The sequence below is a fragment of the Arvicola amphibius genome, chromosome 12, assembly GCF_903992535.2.
Source record: "Arvicola amphibius chromosome 12, mArvAmp1.2, whole genome shotgun sequence".
NCBI lineage: Eukaryota > Metazoa > Chordata > Mammalia > Rodentia > Cricetidae > Arvicola > Arvicola amphibius.
Genome location: NC_052058.2, coordinates 3,159,030 through 3,173,395, shown reverse-complemented (window position 1 = coordinate 3,173,395; position 14,366 = coordinate 3,159,030). Strand labels below are relative to the sequence as shown.

General features: G+C 46.5%; 1 protein-coding gene across 12 annotated transcripts in view; it reads right to left on the bottom strand.

The window, feature by feature from the left end:
- Rcor3 (REST corepressor 3) overlaps positions 1–14,003 on the bottom strand; it is a 38,997-nt gene extending 24,994 nt beyond the window's left edge. For 11 of the 12 annotated variants that reach the window (XR_005287752.1, XR_005287751.1, XR_005287753.1 and 8 more), the window contains exons 1-6: positions 13,702–14,003; positions 13,402–13,458; positions 5,869–5,946; positions 3,093–3,145; positions 1,252–1,413; positions 143–267 (exon numbers count right to left, since the gene is read on the bottom strand). Coding sequence is in view for 9 of the 12 variants with exons in the window: in XM_038350181.2 (XP_038206109.1) it covers positions 143–267; positions 1,252–1,413; positions 3,093–3,145; positions 5,869–5,946; positions 13,402–13,458; positions 13,702–13,873 (647 nt within the window). In the remaining 3 variants the exon portion in view is untranslated. The other variant, XM_038350183.2, reaches the window with a different exon arrangement.
- Positions 14,004–14,366: the final 363 nt, after the last annotated feature.

Genomic DNA, 14,366 nt, shown 5'->3' with positions numbered 1-14,366 from the left:
AACCAACAGTACAGTGGCCAAGTCCTTACAGCCAAGACTCTGACCAGCCGGCTCTTCAGCTCTCCAGAGGCTTCTGTCTCATGGAAAACACCCCGCAGAGAAAAGTCCCCAACAGCCCAGCAAGGTAAAGCATCCGACCCACCTGTCACCCTGATTGTGTCTGTTGGCTAGTTTGCGGGCCTGGCGATCCATCAAACTTGTCCTTGAGCGAGTTTTTTTCCAAGAATAGTAATACTTTACAAGACTTGCAATTGTCTTATCTGGAAGCTTAAAAAAAAGTCCTGTTACTATTGAAAAGTTTAATTCATAAACTCTGACCAACACATGAACATCAATGTCATATTCTTGATAAACAAGGCATAAATGAAAACTATGTCATAGGTACCTTTATGAATGACAAGAACCTAGACTTCTGAGTGGCCAGGTGGTGGTGGTACACACCTTTAATCCCACCACTCAGGAGGCAGAGACAGGTGGATCTCTGTGATCTCGAGGCCAGCCTGGTCTGCAAGAGCTAGTGCCAGGACAGCTAGGGCTGTTACACAAAGGAACCCTGTCTTGAAGAAACCAAAACCACTTCTGAGCAGCAGGCCACAGTGAGCCTGAGAGTCATGAATGACAAGAACCACAAAGCACAGTTAATAGTCACAGAACTCCACGGCACCAATGTCACTGACACGGCTGAACCAATGTCCTGTCTTTTCCTGGGGGGGAAGGGAGATGTCACAAACTAACTAGATGAGAAGGTTCCCCGAGGTCCCCGGCATGGCCATGCTAGAACTCAGCATCTGCTTCCTTTTCTCTAGCTTACAGCTTGTGGTATATGACCGAAATCAACATATGTCGGCCTTGGAAACGAGGTGGGGGACACGGGGAGAGCTGAGGGGAGATGTGTGCAGATACAGTGCTCATGCAGTCTCACAAAACATTAGATTAAAAATATAAATGAAAGAAAATCCTAGAGGTAAAAATAAACATTCAAAAATAAACTTAAATTGTTATTTCCCCCCCCAAACAACCATCAAACTTAGTAACTATAAGTTGTTTGAGATCAGATAAAAACCAATGCCTTAATGTAAAAGCATATACCTGATATGTACAGGTGACTGTAGAAATGCTGTATGCAAATACACCCATTTCAAAAACATTTTAATATTAAAATGGAAAACATTTATAATTAATAGGTAGGCAGTATTCAATAGTATCATAATTATCCTAACAAGAATTTGAGTAAGACCCAAATCACCGTACCATTTGTTGGATCCTGTGGAAGCTCTTCCCATGAAAGCTAAAGGCTTGCTCAAACAGGACTTTGTCCTCCACCGTCCACTCGTCCGGAAAGGGAGTGAAGTTTGGGAGGTCCGCAAGGGACTTCTCGATGTCATGTTTATGCCAGAACAACATGCCAAGTGCCTTTGAAGAGAAACCGTCCCCCGAATCTTAATGGACCTACTTCCGCCACTCTTAAGAGCTAAACACAAATCAGATTAAAATTGAGTCTGTGACTTCAACTTAAGACAAACTGAGTTTGGGGCCTTTAACAGGGTCACAAAGCTAATTACTTATTTTAAGTCGAGGCCTCAGAACAAGTGTTTGTGCATGTCCTATTTGATGCAGAAGGAAGAAAAGACTCCAAAGCTCGCAACAAGACTTGCGCACAGTTCATCACTTTGTCAATATGTAGGAAAACAGCCTAAAAGAAAGCTATCCAGTAAGTAACTGCCATCAATAACAGAATAAAATTATCAATTCTAACAGAAGAACCAGAAATATTCGGTTGGATTTGGCAGAGGAATAATAAGTTTTAACCTTTTAGAATTATGTCATGTGCTAAACAGTCTAAGACTGAAGGGCACTTTCCCTCCAGCAGCCTCAGTTTCACTATTCTGTCACATATTTAATAAGATATTATTTTTATTTTATTTTATTTTAGTGTATTTTTTTGCTTTACCATAATGTATACATACAATTATTAAAAGTCATCTAAATAACTCCAGTGACTTTATTGGCAAGTCATTTCTAAAAGTGCATACTGTCCCCTCTATTTTAAGTAGTGAGGCCCTACCTTTCCTAGATGGTATTTTAGTACTATTTAATGAGTGAGTTCTCATTCTGTTAAAAAAGAGACAGAATTTTTAGTGGTGAGTTTAAACGTAAATTTCTTTATTTTGATAATAAAACCGTAACATAAACATGAAAACAAACTAATATTTACTCATATTTTGGAAGATTAACCTTCTCCAAGACTAACAAAGAAGGCACGCCTCTAATCCCAGCACTCGGGAGGCGGGGCAGGAGGATTCTGTGCGTGTGAGGACAGGCTGGTCTGTGACTGAGCTCTCGGACAGCCAGGAAGACATAGACAGACAGACAGGCAGACAGGCAGAGACAGAAGACAGACAGACAGGCAGACAGGCAGATAGAGACAGACAGACAGACAGGCAGGCAGGCAGACAGACAGACAGGAAGACCTAGGCAGACAGGCAGACAGACAGACAGACAGAGACAGACAGACAGGAAGACAGGAAGACATAGGCAGACAGACAGAGACAGACAGACAGACAGACAGATACAAACAAACAGGATCGGTAATCGTCTTGGCTATAATCCCAGCACTGGGGAGGCAGGGGCAGGAGGGACACTGCAAACTCCAGGCCAGCCAAGGTTGTACAGCAAGACACTGTGTCAAAATCAATCAATCAAACAAACAAAAACAGACAAAAAAACCTAAAATAATAAAATAGGCCACCAAAAGCTTCAAAAAAGCTTTGAAAGGTTAATTTGTTTAACTCTAGAAAAGCATGCGATTCCAGACACTTCCAATGCTGCACCGTGGAGTGAGCGCCCAGAGACCCACCTACACAGAGCTGATCTCTCTAGCAGCAGCCCACCCCTTCTACTAAGGATTCCGAGCACGAAGCGGCACACACCTGCAGCCCAGCTGCGGCAGGATGACGGCCGGCCTGGGCCTTTCGGGATAAAAAGAAAAGAAAAAAAAGGCGGAAGTGATCGACATGACTTCCGGCCCCTACAGGCCCACACATGGGGACATGCTCTGGCACACACGTGTGTACACACACTGCTCTCCATACCTGTTCGACATTGTAGCCGTGCTTCTCCTTTGCGATGGCGATGTACTCGTCCACTGGAAGGGAACAAGGCCACGTCAGTGCTCTCACAAACTTCAGTCTTTCAGATCTGTTTTTTTTTTTTAACATGGTAAGATAATTTATCATTCTGAGTTAAAAATAGCCAAAGCTAGTATGAGATGTCACTAAAGGAGACTTACACACAGATTCTGCGACTCCTCACCTGCTGGGGTAACAGGTTAGCTGGTAATTAGTAAAATTTCACTTGACCTAGTAATCCTATGACCATATATGATATAATTATTACTAAGTTACGTGACATTACTATAATTATTTTTGTATGCTGACAATCACCCATGTGGAAGTAGACAAAGGAACCTAATCACATTGTAAAATCCTAAAATAATCCTTGAAATACTTGGCTGTGTACGACCCTTTCATATATATAAAAGGCCGGCTCATCTGTACTTCTGCAAGCTGTCCGAACAGCATGTTGTGTGCACACACATCCTTAACACTCCTGTGAGCTGTCCAGAATGGTGTGCTGTGTTGTGTGCACACGCATCCCTAACACTCCTGTGAGCTGTCCAGAATGGTGTGCTGTGTGCACATGCATCCTTAACACTCCTGTGAACTGTCCAAACAGCGTGCTGTGTGCACAAGCATTCTTAACACTCCTGTGAGTTGTCCGAACAGCGTGCTGTGTGCACAAACATCCCTAACACTCCTGTGAGCTGTCCGGACAGCGTGCTGTGTGCACAAGCATCCCAACACTCCTCTCGGCTCTTCCGCGTGTTCTGCAGTACTTAGGTCCTGTTTTCACTTGTCTGCCACACGTGATTAAATGAACAGTAATCCAGACAAGCAGTTTTCAGAGTGATGCGCTGGCTATTTCAAGGCCTCACTACAAAGCAATCTGTTACTGTCAAAATTTACTCTGTGGTGTCCACAGTCACTTCTTTATCCTTTTTAAAATTATTTTTACACATATTCATATATAATCAATTATTTAAAAATATTTCTAAGAAGCAGAACTCTTAAGTATTTTGACCCTGGAGTGGCTACTGTCCACCTGAACTTGCTTTTCTGTCCATTTCTAGCACTTTTAACTTTGGTGGGGGTCATTTGAAATTTTATACCTTAGTTTCCTGATCTAAATTCATGATTAAACAACATACTCTCCCATGCTTGAATGAATTAACACTCAGAAGATGTTCAGGAGTACTTGGCACTTCCTAAGTACCTCTAAGAATCTGCTATTATTATTGAACATTACAATTTAATATATTATAAATATGCTAGAATAGCTATTTTTAAATGGGTGCTATATTATATCTTCCCAAGTATAATATACTTTCTGATACAGAAAGTTGAAGTTTTACATTTTGTTTAGAATCTACTTTAGTATGCTACAGACATGGATAGATGCTGATGAAATATAACAAAAGTGTATTACAGTCCTTTCGATAGCAAGTTCATTAATAACAGTTGGCCAAAAGTGGTTCAGCCCCAGCTGGGCATTAGAACTAAGACAGGGCTTTAGAAGTACATACAGGCTTTGCCTCTGAAGATGTGGGCTAGTCAGACACCAATACTTTTAAGGTTCTAACACACGATATAACCAGGGTTGACCATTGCCACAGGCCTGCTCTGGACGTCCCTGTGGACACCATTCTCAGGGTCATGCTACCTTTCTGCAATTTGTCTTTCACTTTGCTAGAAATGCACCAGCGTACCAAACAGTGACATTCCATGACACTGTGATACCCATTTTATGAATGAAAACCTTGGCAGGCCATACTGAGCAAACCTCTTCTGGGTTCTTGGTACGTGTTTCTGACTGAATTCCTCCAGGGCACGGATCCCAGCTTAACAGTGGGTAACGTGACCTAGTGCTCTAAAGCTCTTAAGTCAGGAGGATTTCTAGGTGTGCAGGCATATACTCATTTTCTTCCTTCCTTCCTTCCTTCCTTCCTTCCTTCCTTTCTTTCTTTCTTTCTTTCTTTCTTTCTTTCTTTTTTGCATTTAGTTGCATGGATACCATGATTAGACTCTACCCACAGGATATATAGGACACGGCTATTTTTCTCCAGACTAAATAAATCACAACAAGACATAAGTTCAAATGACGCTAGGAAAATGCTTCTCAAGACAAGCTTATTTGATGTCTGCTCGAAGGGCTGTTTAGTGTAGCTGCTGTTGTCATTCATAAACTCGATAGCTGAATGGAGGGTGGGATCTTAGTGCTGTTACCTGTATGTTTCCTATATCTGGTGTGCCGCAAAGGATTCCGGTCTGCTACATCACACTGAAGTCTAAAGCCACAGCATGATTCAGGGATCCAGAAGGTCTCCGTCCAGAGTGGAGAGCACAAGATGGCCTGACGGCTGCTGAAGTCACTTCTCTCACCTCTCCTCTTTAAAGTGGGAATGAGAGTGGGCTCTCTGGAGTCTGAAGGCATCTCTTACTGCTCCACAGACGGAGGCAAAGCCTGTGCGGTTGTCTACATAACTCCCTCCCCTGCTTGAGGGTTTAAGCAGCAAAGCCATCAGAGCCTAGGTGTTTGCTTTCTTCATGGGCCTGACACAAACTGAATGATCAGATTCACTATCCTTCAAAAGGAAAGACATTCTCATAGAGTGGAGGTTTCCATTAAAAGAGAAAGCAAAGGTAATTCAGCTCTTAAGAGAACCTAAAAGACTAAACACAAATGCAAATTACATTTCCAACAGGCCGATTCCCTGTGGACCTCAGCGTTTGATCTCAGAAAAGGACTTACGTTTGGCATCTGGGACGCTGTGGCAAGGTGACCACACAAGCATCCCTCCATTGTCTTTATCTGTGTACGTGGTAGCACCTGAGGAAAAATGAATTATTTTGAATATGATAGTTTTTTATTTATATTCCAAGTAAGCACAAGCAAAATCTTATGTTTTAGTATACCTGTCAAGGACAAAGGTCCAAGGAAACAGGAAGTTTATGAAAGGCAGCAGATCACTGGGTCGTGGGTGGAGGGCACTGTTGCAAACCCGTGGCTCTCACTTTAAGGCCACTCTGAAGCAGCCCCGCCTTCCCTTCCGGTCACCTGAGAGAGTGGTTTTCTTTTTCGGTATGCTGGGTAGGGAGCTTCATCAAAACTGACCTTTCCCCTACAGAGCGCCTGCCACACCCGTGCTGTCTAGACAGGGCACAACTGCTGCGACTTAAAGAGACGAGCATCTCTCATGGCGTGCATCAGATCTCATCCCCAAGTCTGCTAGCTTTCCTTTCCAAACTCAGTTTCACCATCTTCATAGCGACGCTCCAAGACAAGGCATAAAAGTTACACAGTTTCTTCTTTGCATGACCTGCCTGAGTCTAGACGCCCACTGTCCTCTCCTGGGCATTCCTCATGTTAACCTAAGAAGTCCAAAACATCAAGCCTCATGCCCGTAGATACTTTTAATAGAACAGGAGTCTTTTTCTGGCTTCTACCCAGTCCTTAGCTACAAGTCAGTTCAAACTGTTAACAGGAAGCACCGTTGCCAGGTTAAGAACACTGCTTTTCATGAGGCAGCTGTCTACCTAACACGAACAGCCAGAATTTCAAATTAACCACATAAATACTAATAGAATTCTGAGGTTAAACTCAGATTATTGTAAGGGATTTTGAATACAGACATTCCTTACTACATTTTCTATATAGAGAAATCGGTTATGAGCCAATAATTTACTTCACTTTCAGAGAATCCCCATATACTACTACTAAACGTACTTATTTAGGTAAGAATTTTTAGTTGGAAGAATCATACTCATATGATTTTAAACCTGCGTTCTGTGATCTGAACAGTTAAGGCTGGTGAACAGGTTCTCTAAGTATTAAGAAAACTTCAACTACACAAACACAGTCAAAAAGCAAAAGCTTTGTATTGTGTTGTATCTTTAAAAAAAGGGGCAAAAAGAGGAACTTAAAATCTTTACAAATTATCTTATTAGAAGTTTATTAAAATTGAGATATTCTTTAAAAACTGGTGCATATCTGTAATACCATTCTTTGGGGGGCAGAGACAGGAAGATTGGGAGTTCAAGGCCATCTTGGGTTACAGAGCAATCCTATCTCAAAAAAAAACCCACTCCAGTGTCAGCAGGAGTGTGACACACTCAGGAGCAGGGGATCAGGTGAGAGAGTGCAGGGTGTGTGACACACTCAGGAGTGAAGGATCAGGAGAGAGCTGAGCTGCAGGGTGTGTGACAGATTCGGGAGTGGAGGACAGGCGAGAGAGCTGCAGAGTGTGTGACACACTCAGGAGTGGAGGATGAGGAGAGAGCTGCAGGGTGTGTGACACACTCAGGAGCAGGGGATCAGGAGAGAGAGCTGTAGGGTGTGTGACACACTCAGGAGTGAAGGATCAGGAGAAAGAGTTGAGCTGCAGGGTGTGTGTGACACACTCAGGAGCAGAGGATCAGGAGAGAGAGCTGTAGGATGTGACACACTCAGGAGCAGAGGATTAGGAGAGAGCTACAGGGTGTGTGACACACTCAGGAGTGAAGGATCAAGCGAGAGAGCTGAGCTGCAGGTGTGACACACTCAGCAGAGGACCAGGCTAGAGCTGGAGTTTGAAGCAAGCTTCTGTAATAAGAATTTAGTGAAAATCTTCCAACCAACCAACCAACCAACCAACCAACCAACCAAGCGAACAAAATGCCAAACAGTAAGGTTAAAAAGAAAACCAAGCAAACCAAAACAAAATGCTTTCAATTTTAAGAGATTTAATTTTTAGTTATGGGCCTCGCAGGTTAAAAACCAAAACAAAGACAAACAAATAAAAAGCCTTCCAAATGCCAAAGTCAAGTAACTCAATGGAAATGAAACAAATGCCAGTCAAGCCTTTAGCTTAGAAAATCAGCTTCCAGCCAATGTCCTAACTTCAATTCTTCGTCAAGGAACAGAGTCTTCCTACACAATTGTGTAAAACTCTGACAATAAGGCCATCGCAATCTTCCCTCACAGAACATAACACAGCATATAAAAGCTTCCATTAAGTCTCATGTCTTAAGTATTCCATGATCAATAAATGTATTTTCTTGCACCCCATTCTTTAAAAACATGTTTCCATATTAGTATGTGTGTTGCTGTATACATGCCGCAGACTATGTTCGGCCATCCGAGACAGAACCCATGCTTGGTGACAAGCACCTCTTCCCACGGAGCCATGGCTCCAGTCCATGAGCCTCATTCTTGCATTGAGAAAGTCTGAGGTGTCTCATTAAATAGCTCTTCTCAAACAAGTGTGGCTTTTTCTCCATTTAAAATACCAGTTATGATTCTCCCCAAGTTTTTCCATATTGTAACTAAGGGTCTAATATGACAGAAGCCAGCATCCGACTTGAGGACACTAATCACTTCTAATGTGGGACGACAGAGTTTCTGTGAGTGGCCTGACGACAGAGAAGGCTCAAGTAGGCACTTACAATGTTCTTTCCCTAATTACGGACCCCAACCTTTTCAATTATACATCACCCAAGAAATACTGATGTTTACAAGAAAGAGTATAGATTACAGACTTCAGACTCCCAGTCACTGCAAGCGTGCCACCTTGGAAATATCTTCTGTGCCTCAGTTCCCCTCATCTATAATAACAGGGAATATATACGTATCTACTGCAGCGCTGCTCAAAAGGAAAACTGCTAAGTTGATAATGTACACACATGGGACAATCGACTACTGAGATACAAAGTGTAAGGAATAAGGTAGGATTTCTAGTCTAGTGCGAAGTGCAAAAACAGCAATCTGTAACTTTCCAAGACCGCCTTCGAGAAATTAAAGGGCTTTGGTGAACAAATAATTAAGCTAAGAATTTAGATCCCAAAAAGTGGTCTCAATACCTACAAACTGTTTATAAACAAAACTAGGTTTTATATTATATTCTGGGTATCTAGCTTCAAATGGGGGTGAAGACTTTCCTCATGATATGGAAGCATGAATAACTTATGTGTGTACACACGCGTGTGCCTGTGTGTGTGCACAAACCATGTGGTAGTCAGAGGTCAGCAGAGAGCATCTTCTGCAGGCTCCCGTGTCTGTACTTCTTCTGACACAGGGTCTCTCTGTGCAGCCCTGGCTGTCCGGGAACTATGACTGCGTAAAACAAGTTGGCTTGCCTCTGCTGGAGTCAAAGGCATTCACCACCACTCCTGACTACCCTCCCCCCTTTTTAAAGAAAGAATTTCTCACTGAACCTAGAACTCACAGCTTCAGCCAGGCTGGAGAGCAAATGAGCCCCGGGAATTATTTTCACCTTCCCAGACATGGGTATGCACCCCCATAGCTGCCTTTCCTGTGGTGAGCTTTGCCTACTGCGCTCTCACCGGCACCATGCATTGCAAGGGACTCACTCGTGAGCTTCCCGTTCTCCTTCCCAACATAACCTGCCTGAAAAGTCACCTGAGGTCTAAGTTATACTGTAGTCTCCCCAGTGGAAGACTACACTTCTATCACCAACTATAGCCGGAAGATACTAAACGGCCCAATCCAGAAATAACGAACACGTAAGTTTAAACTCCACAGCAGCCTGAGTAGCGTCAGCGCTCCGCTCGGTGCTTTCTAGTTAAGCTGTAGCCCTGTATGCAAGGACTACATCACGGACGTTCTAGTAGTAAATGTCCTCTCACACGGAACAAACATGCTTCTCTTACAGAGCAGACTCCAAGGTTCCAAGCTTCTCGTTAAAGCTCTCCTCTACGGAGGAGACCATAACCACTGCAGTGTTAGTCAGTTGTGCACTAACTCAGGTCAGAGGAGGCTGAGCACTCACAACATACTGGACATACGTAAAGAAGCAGGTAATCAAGAAACTACTTTGTATGTGTCTGTGCCAGTGTGCACGAGCGCCCGTAGAGGCCAGAGGAAGACATCAACAGGACATCCATGTCTTCCTCTCCCACTTTCTGCCTCATGTCAGGAGACATTGTCTCTCACCGAACTTGAAGCTTGCCATGATGGCAGGACCGGCTGGCAGGGGGAGCTCCCTCAGCTGGGGCAGCAGGCACGTGCAGCCACTTCTGGCTTTCATGGAGATGTTGGTGATTCAGACTCACGTTTCCTTGCCAGCACAGCAGCGTTCTTATCAACTGAACTGTCTTCCCAGTCCCCAATAAAGCATTTTTAAGTATGCAGATACAGTATGGGAGATTCTGTGGGCAATTTGCACAAAAATGACTCAAAAACAAAAACATAATACCCAGGTATTTTACAAAATGGATACTATCACATTAATGTTTATATATAAATAGATGAATTTAAAAATAAAGAATTTAATTTTATTTCAAAGTATTAATATTTTAATATACCAAAGATTACATTCCTCATCAGTTATTTAACTCAGCAAGAAATAAGAGATGCCAACTTTAAAATATGTAACGCTTTGTCTCTTCAAACTTCTTTTATGAGTCTGCAAATCGCTGCGTCCTACATATTTTCACTTACTCTTGTCATGTACTTAACAGTCTCCCTTTTATGAACAAGAAAAGGTCAGGTAGTTCATCCCAGGGAGCTAACTGTACCTCAGAGACTGGAAGGCTTGCGGTCACCAGGCAAAGCCGCTCTTCAGGGGTAGCACAGTTAAGCAGCAAATATAAGAACTGGTAAAAGAACCGATTTACAACTGGTAACCCTCAGAACTAGTTAACAGTGGATTTACAATGGGGGATGACACTCAGAAATCCAGTTAGCCAATCATAAAGACATCGGCACAACCACTTAAGGCAAACTCTCCCTAATGGCCACGCTTGAGGAACTTCAACACAGACCTCTCCCGGGTTTCTGAGACGGAACAGTAGAAATTCATTCTCCAGCTCCATGCTGTGCTTTCTATACCTGTCATTATCATCTCTTCTAGAAACACTTATTTTCTACATTCTCATCAGAACAGTCCCAGCACCTAAGGAATGTTCTTCCCCGTGACTTACATCTGCAGCTATGGTGAATATTTTCCATAAAACAGTGGTTTATGGGGGGAGGAAGAGACAAGTGGATCCCTGAGTTTGAGGCCTCTAGCCCTAACCCTGAGTTTCAGGACAGCCAGGGCTGTGAGGAGAAAGGGAGGCTCGCTTTCTCAGTTTTCATCATTAACTGACACATTCCCCTTCTCTTCCACTATCGTTTCCACAGTAATACTTAAATTTTCACCTAACCACACTAAGTCAATATGAAATAAAACCTTTGCAAAATAGTACAACACTTAAATAGGAAGCAGTGTTTCCTTGGGGAAAATACCTTAATGATTCACATGAAAAGTAAATGCTTTTAACTGTGTCTTGGGCTGCACTGTTAGGCAAAAAGTAAGTGTATTTGAGTAATATCCTTATTCTATCAACCATGCCAATTACAGTCAGAGTAAATACACAGGAAATTCTAATTTAGACACAGTAACATCTCATTGGGGGTTTTGTTACCCTTCACAGATGTTCTATGTAGGTGGACAAGCAAAACCTGATGAATTAGGTTAGTAAATCCAAATAATGGCATGTAAGATCACCTAAAGAGATGAACTAGTCTTCCCAGTTTGAACTTTGTTGCACGATTTATATTTAAAACGACAAATGCTTTGGTGCTAACACACACAAGCAAGCCCCTCATCATGTCACACAACCAGGGAAACACATGTTGACTGAAATCATCCTAACTGGGCAGAAAGATAGGTGTGCTTATGGCGTAAGTCAGTGCTGAGTGCCATCTGGAAATGACTTCACCAATATTAAAAAAAAACCTGAGTACCAATGAAAGCTCCAAGTCGTTCTTCATAATTATGAAATCTAATCTTTACTGAATAACTGCCATATGCCTAGTCATTTCATCCTGGCAAGAGCTCCATGCAATAGCTTTTTACAGCTCGGAAAATTGAAGCTCAGGGAAGGCCACTGACTTGCTCAGAGCACAGAAACAAGAGTTGAGAATTAAGTTCGGTCTATGCCTAGGTGAAGGTGTCTTCTTTCCAGTGTCTAAGTCCCGAAGCATGTAGGTAATGTGGCAGAATTCACCTACAAGCTAGCTGTGCCTGCAAGAATACTTACCACAAAAACATTTAAAACTATTGGAAGCCCACCACTGCAAAAATATTCCAACAGCTGTCACTTTGAAGGTAACCCAAATCTGGTGAACACTCTGATATAGATCACCAACTGCAGGATGCGGTCCTAGTCAGGCTTTTAACTCACTACTCCACGCTTCTCCCTCCAGAGAGGGGTTATTACCTAGCTGGTGGACAGCACATACTGAATACATTGTCTGAAGCCCTTGGTACTAAACAGACAGGAGTGGTTTCCTTGTGAGATTTCAAGTAAGCCCTGTGCATAGCTAATTTACAACTCGAGCGCTGACTCTGGCAATGCTGTTAGAATGTGCTCTGGACAAAAACTGACTGCAGGAAAAGTGGGAGGGCAGTCCAGGCAGGGCAGAGCCCACTGAGCTCGCGGCGAGTCTGGCTGGGTTAGAGCAGCCAAGCGCTCCAGGCCCAGAGGCTCCAGCAAGGGCGCCTCCATATGCGGAACTCTCGCCCAATCCCCGAGCAGCCTCGCATCCCGTGACCGCCTGGGAGCCTGTTTGGAGAAAAGTAGAGAGGGAGCCCGCAAGCTGAGCTGGCGGAGGGTGCTGGAACCTGGCTGCTCCGGAGAAAATGTCTCCTTGGCAGCCGTAGCCGCTGTCCTGCGGTCTGGCTCTCCCTGGCCGGCTCGGCGTTGGGGGGGGGGGGGGGGCAGGGGGGGGGTGTCGGGCGCGGGTGTTTCCCCGCCCAGGTCCACACCGCCGCGACAGAAAGAGAAGCCAGGATTCTCTCAAGCACGGGGGTCGCGGGGCTCGCCCTTGGCCGGGGCGGATGACAGCAGCCCGGGGCTGCCGAGCATGGGTCTGCGGAGCACGGCCGAGTCCCGGGTTCCCCGGGCGGGTCGGTGTGGCATCTGACCTGGGGTAGGTTCACGCACACACATCCCGTACGCCCTCTTCTGCAGCCCTCCGCTCTGCAGCTCCCCGCGCCCCGGGCCCCGGACCCGCGACCTCGGTGCGATGCCAGCAGCGTGCAAGTGCCGCGGGAGGGAACCATGTTCACCTTGCCATGCACACATCCACCCCTACGCCCTGTGTCACTGCCCAGGCGAGCCTTTCAGCCTCCCAGCCCGCGATGCCCTGCCCTGCCCTGCCCGGCCCGGCCCTCTCCCGGTGCTCCCCACACCCGCATCCGTAACTCCCCCATTCCGAAGCCGGCCACCCCAGAGCAAGCCCGGAAAAAAAAAGGGAGAGCGAGAGAGACGGGGTTTTCCTGTGAGCAAATATATCTACCTGGATCGAATTCAGGGATCCGAGCTTGGTATTCAGCTCCGACTCTCATCCCAACATCTGCAAAGCAATGCCAAGAAATATGGTAAAATGATAATAAATAAGGAGAAGCGCGGGGAAAGGCAAAGCAAGAGGCTCTCCAGCCGCGGGAGCGCGGGCGAGGCCGCGGCCGGGTGGGGGCGGGGAGGCGCGGGTCGCGGGCTGCGGCGGCACCGGGAGTTCCGGCGGCCGCGGCTCGGCTCCGAGGGGAGGAGGGCGCGGGGAGGGGGCCGGGCGGGCGGGGCAGGGAGCGCGGCGAGGTACCCCCGTGCTCGTCGTCGCTGCTGCAGCCGCTCTCGGGCTCCGAGAAGTGCAGCCCGCCGTTGGCCGAGGAGCCGCCGCCGCCGCCGCCGCCTCCCGCCGGGCTCTTGGCGCCGCCGTTGGCCGATCGGTTCTTCCCCAGTAATTCGGGCCCTTTCTCCATCATGCCGGGCATGGTAGAGGAGGGGGAGAGGTGGCGTCAGGGAAGGGGGCTGACGGCTGACGGGCGCGGGCGGGAGCGCGGAGGAGGAGGAGGAGGTGTTAATATGGAGCCGCCATCAGCGCCCCGGTCGGGCCGTAGCGCAGTCGCCCCACAACAACCCGCCCCGGCCCCGCCTCTCTCCCCTCCCCCGCCGCCGCCGCCCCGCGCCACCCGGCCGTGCGCCCCTCGCGGCCGCGCGCTCCTCCCTGGGCGGCCCGGAGCTCTCCGCCTTCGGGGGTTCCGCCCGGAGCCCCGAGACCCTGCGCGTCCCTGGCCGGCCCGTCGTTCCCGAGCGACGGCGGCTCGCGGCCGACGGGCGAGCCTGGGAATCGGGCCTCGCTGCTAGGCCGCACGGAGGGAGGCGAGCCGGACGCTGGACCCTGTCCGAGCGGAAGAAGCCGGCCCGCTGAGCGCGGCCCTAGACAGGCGCTGCACCGGTGACGAGCGGCGGGGATGGCGGCTGCTC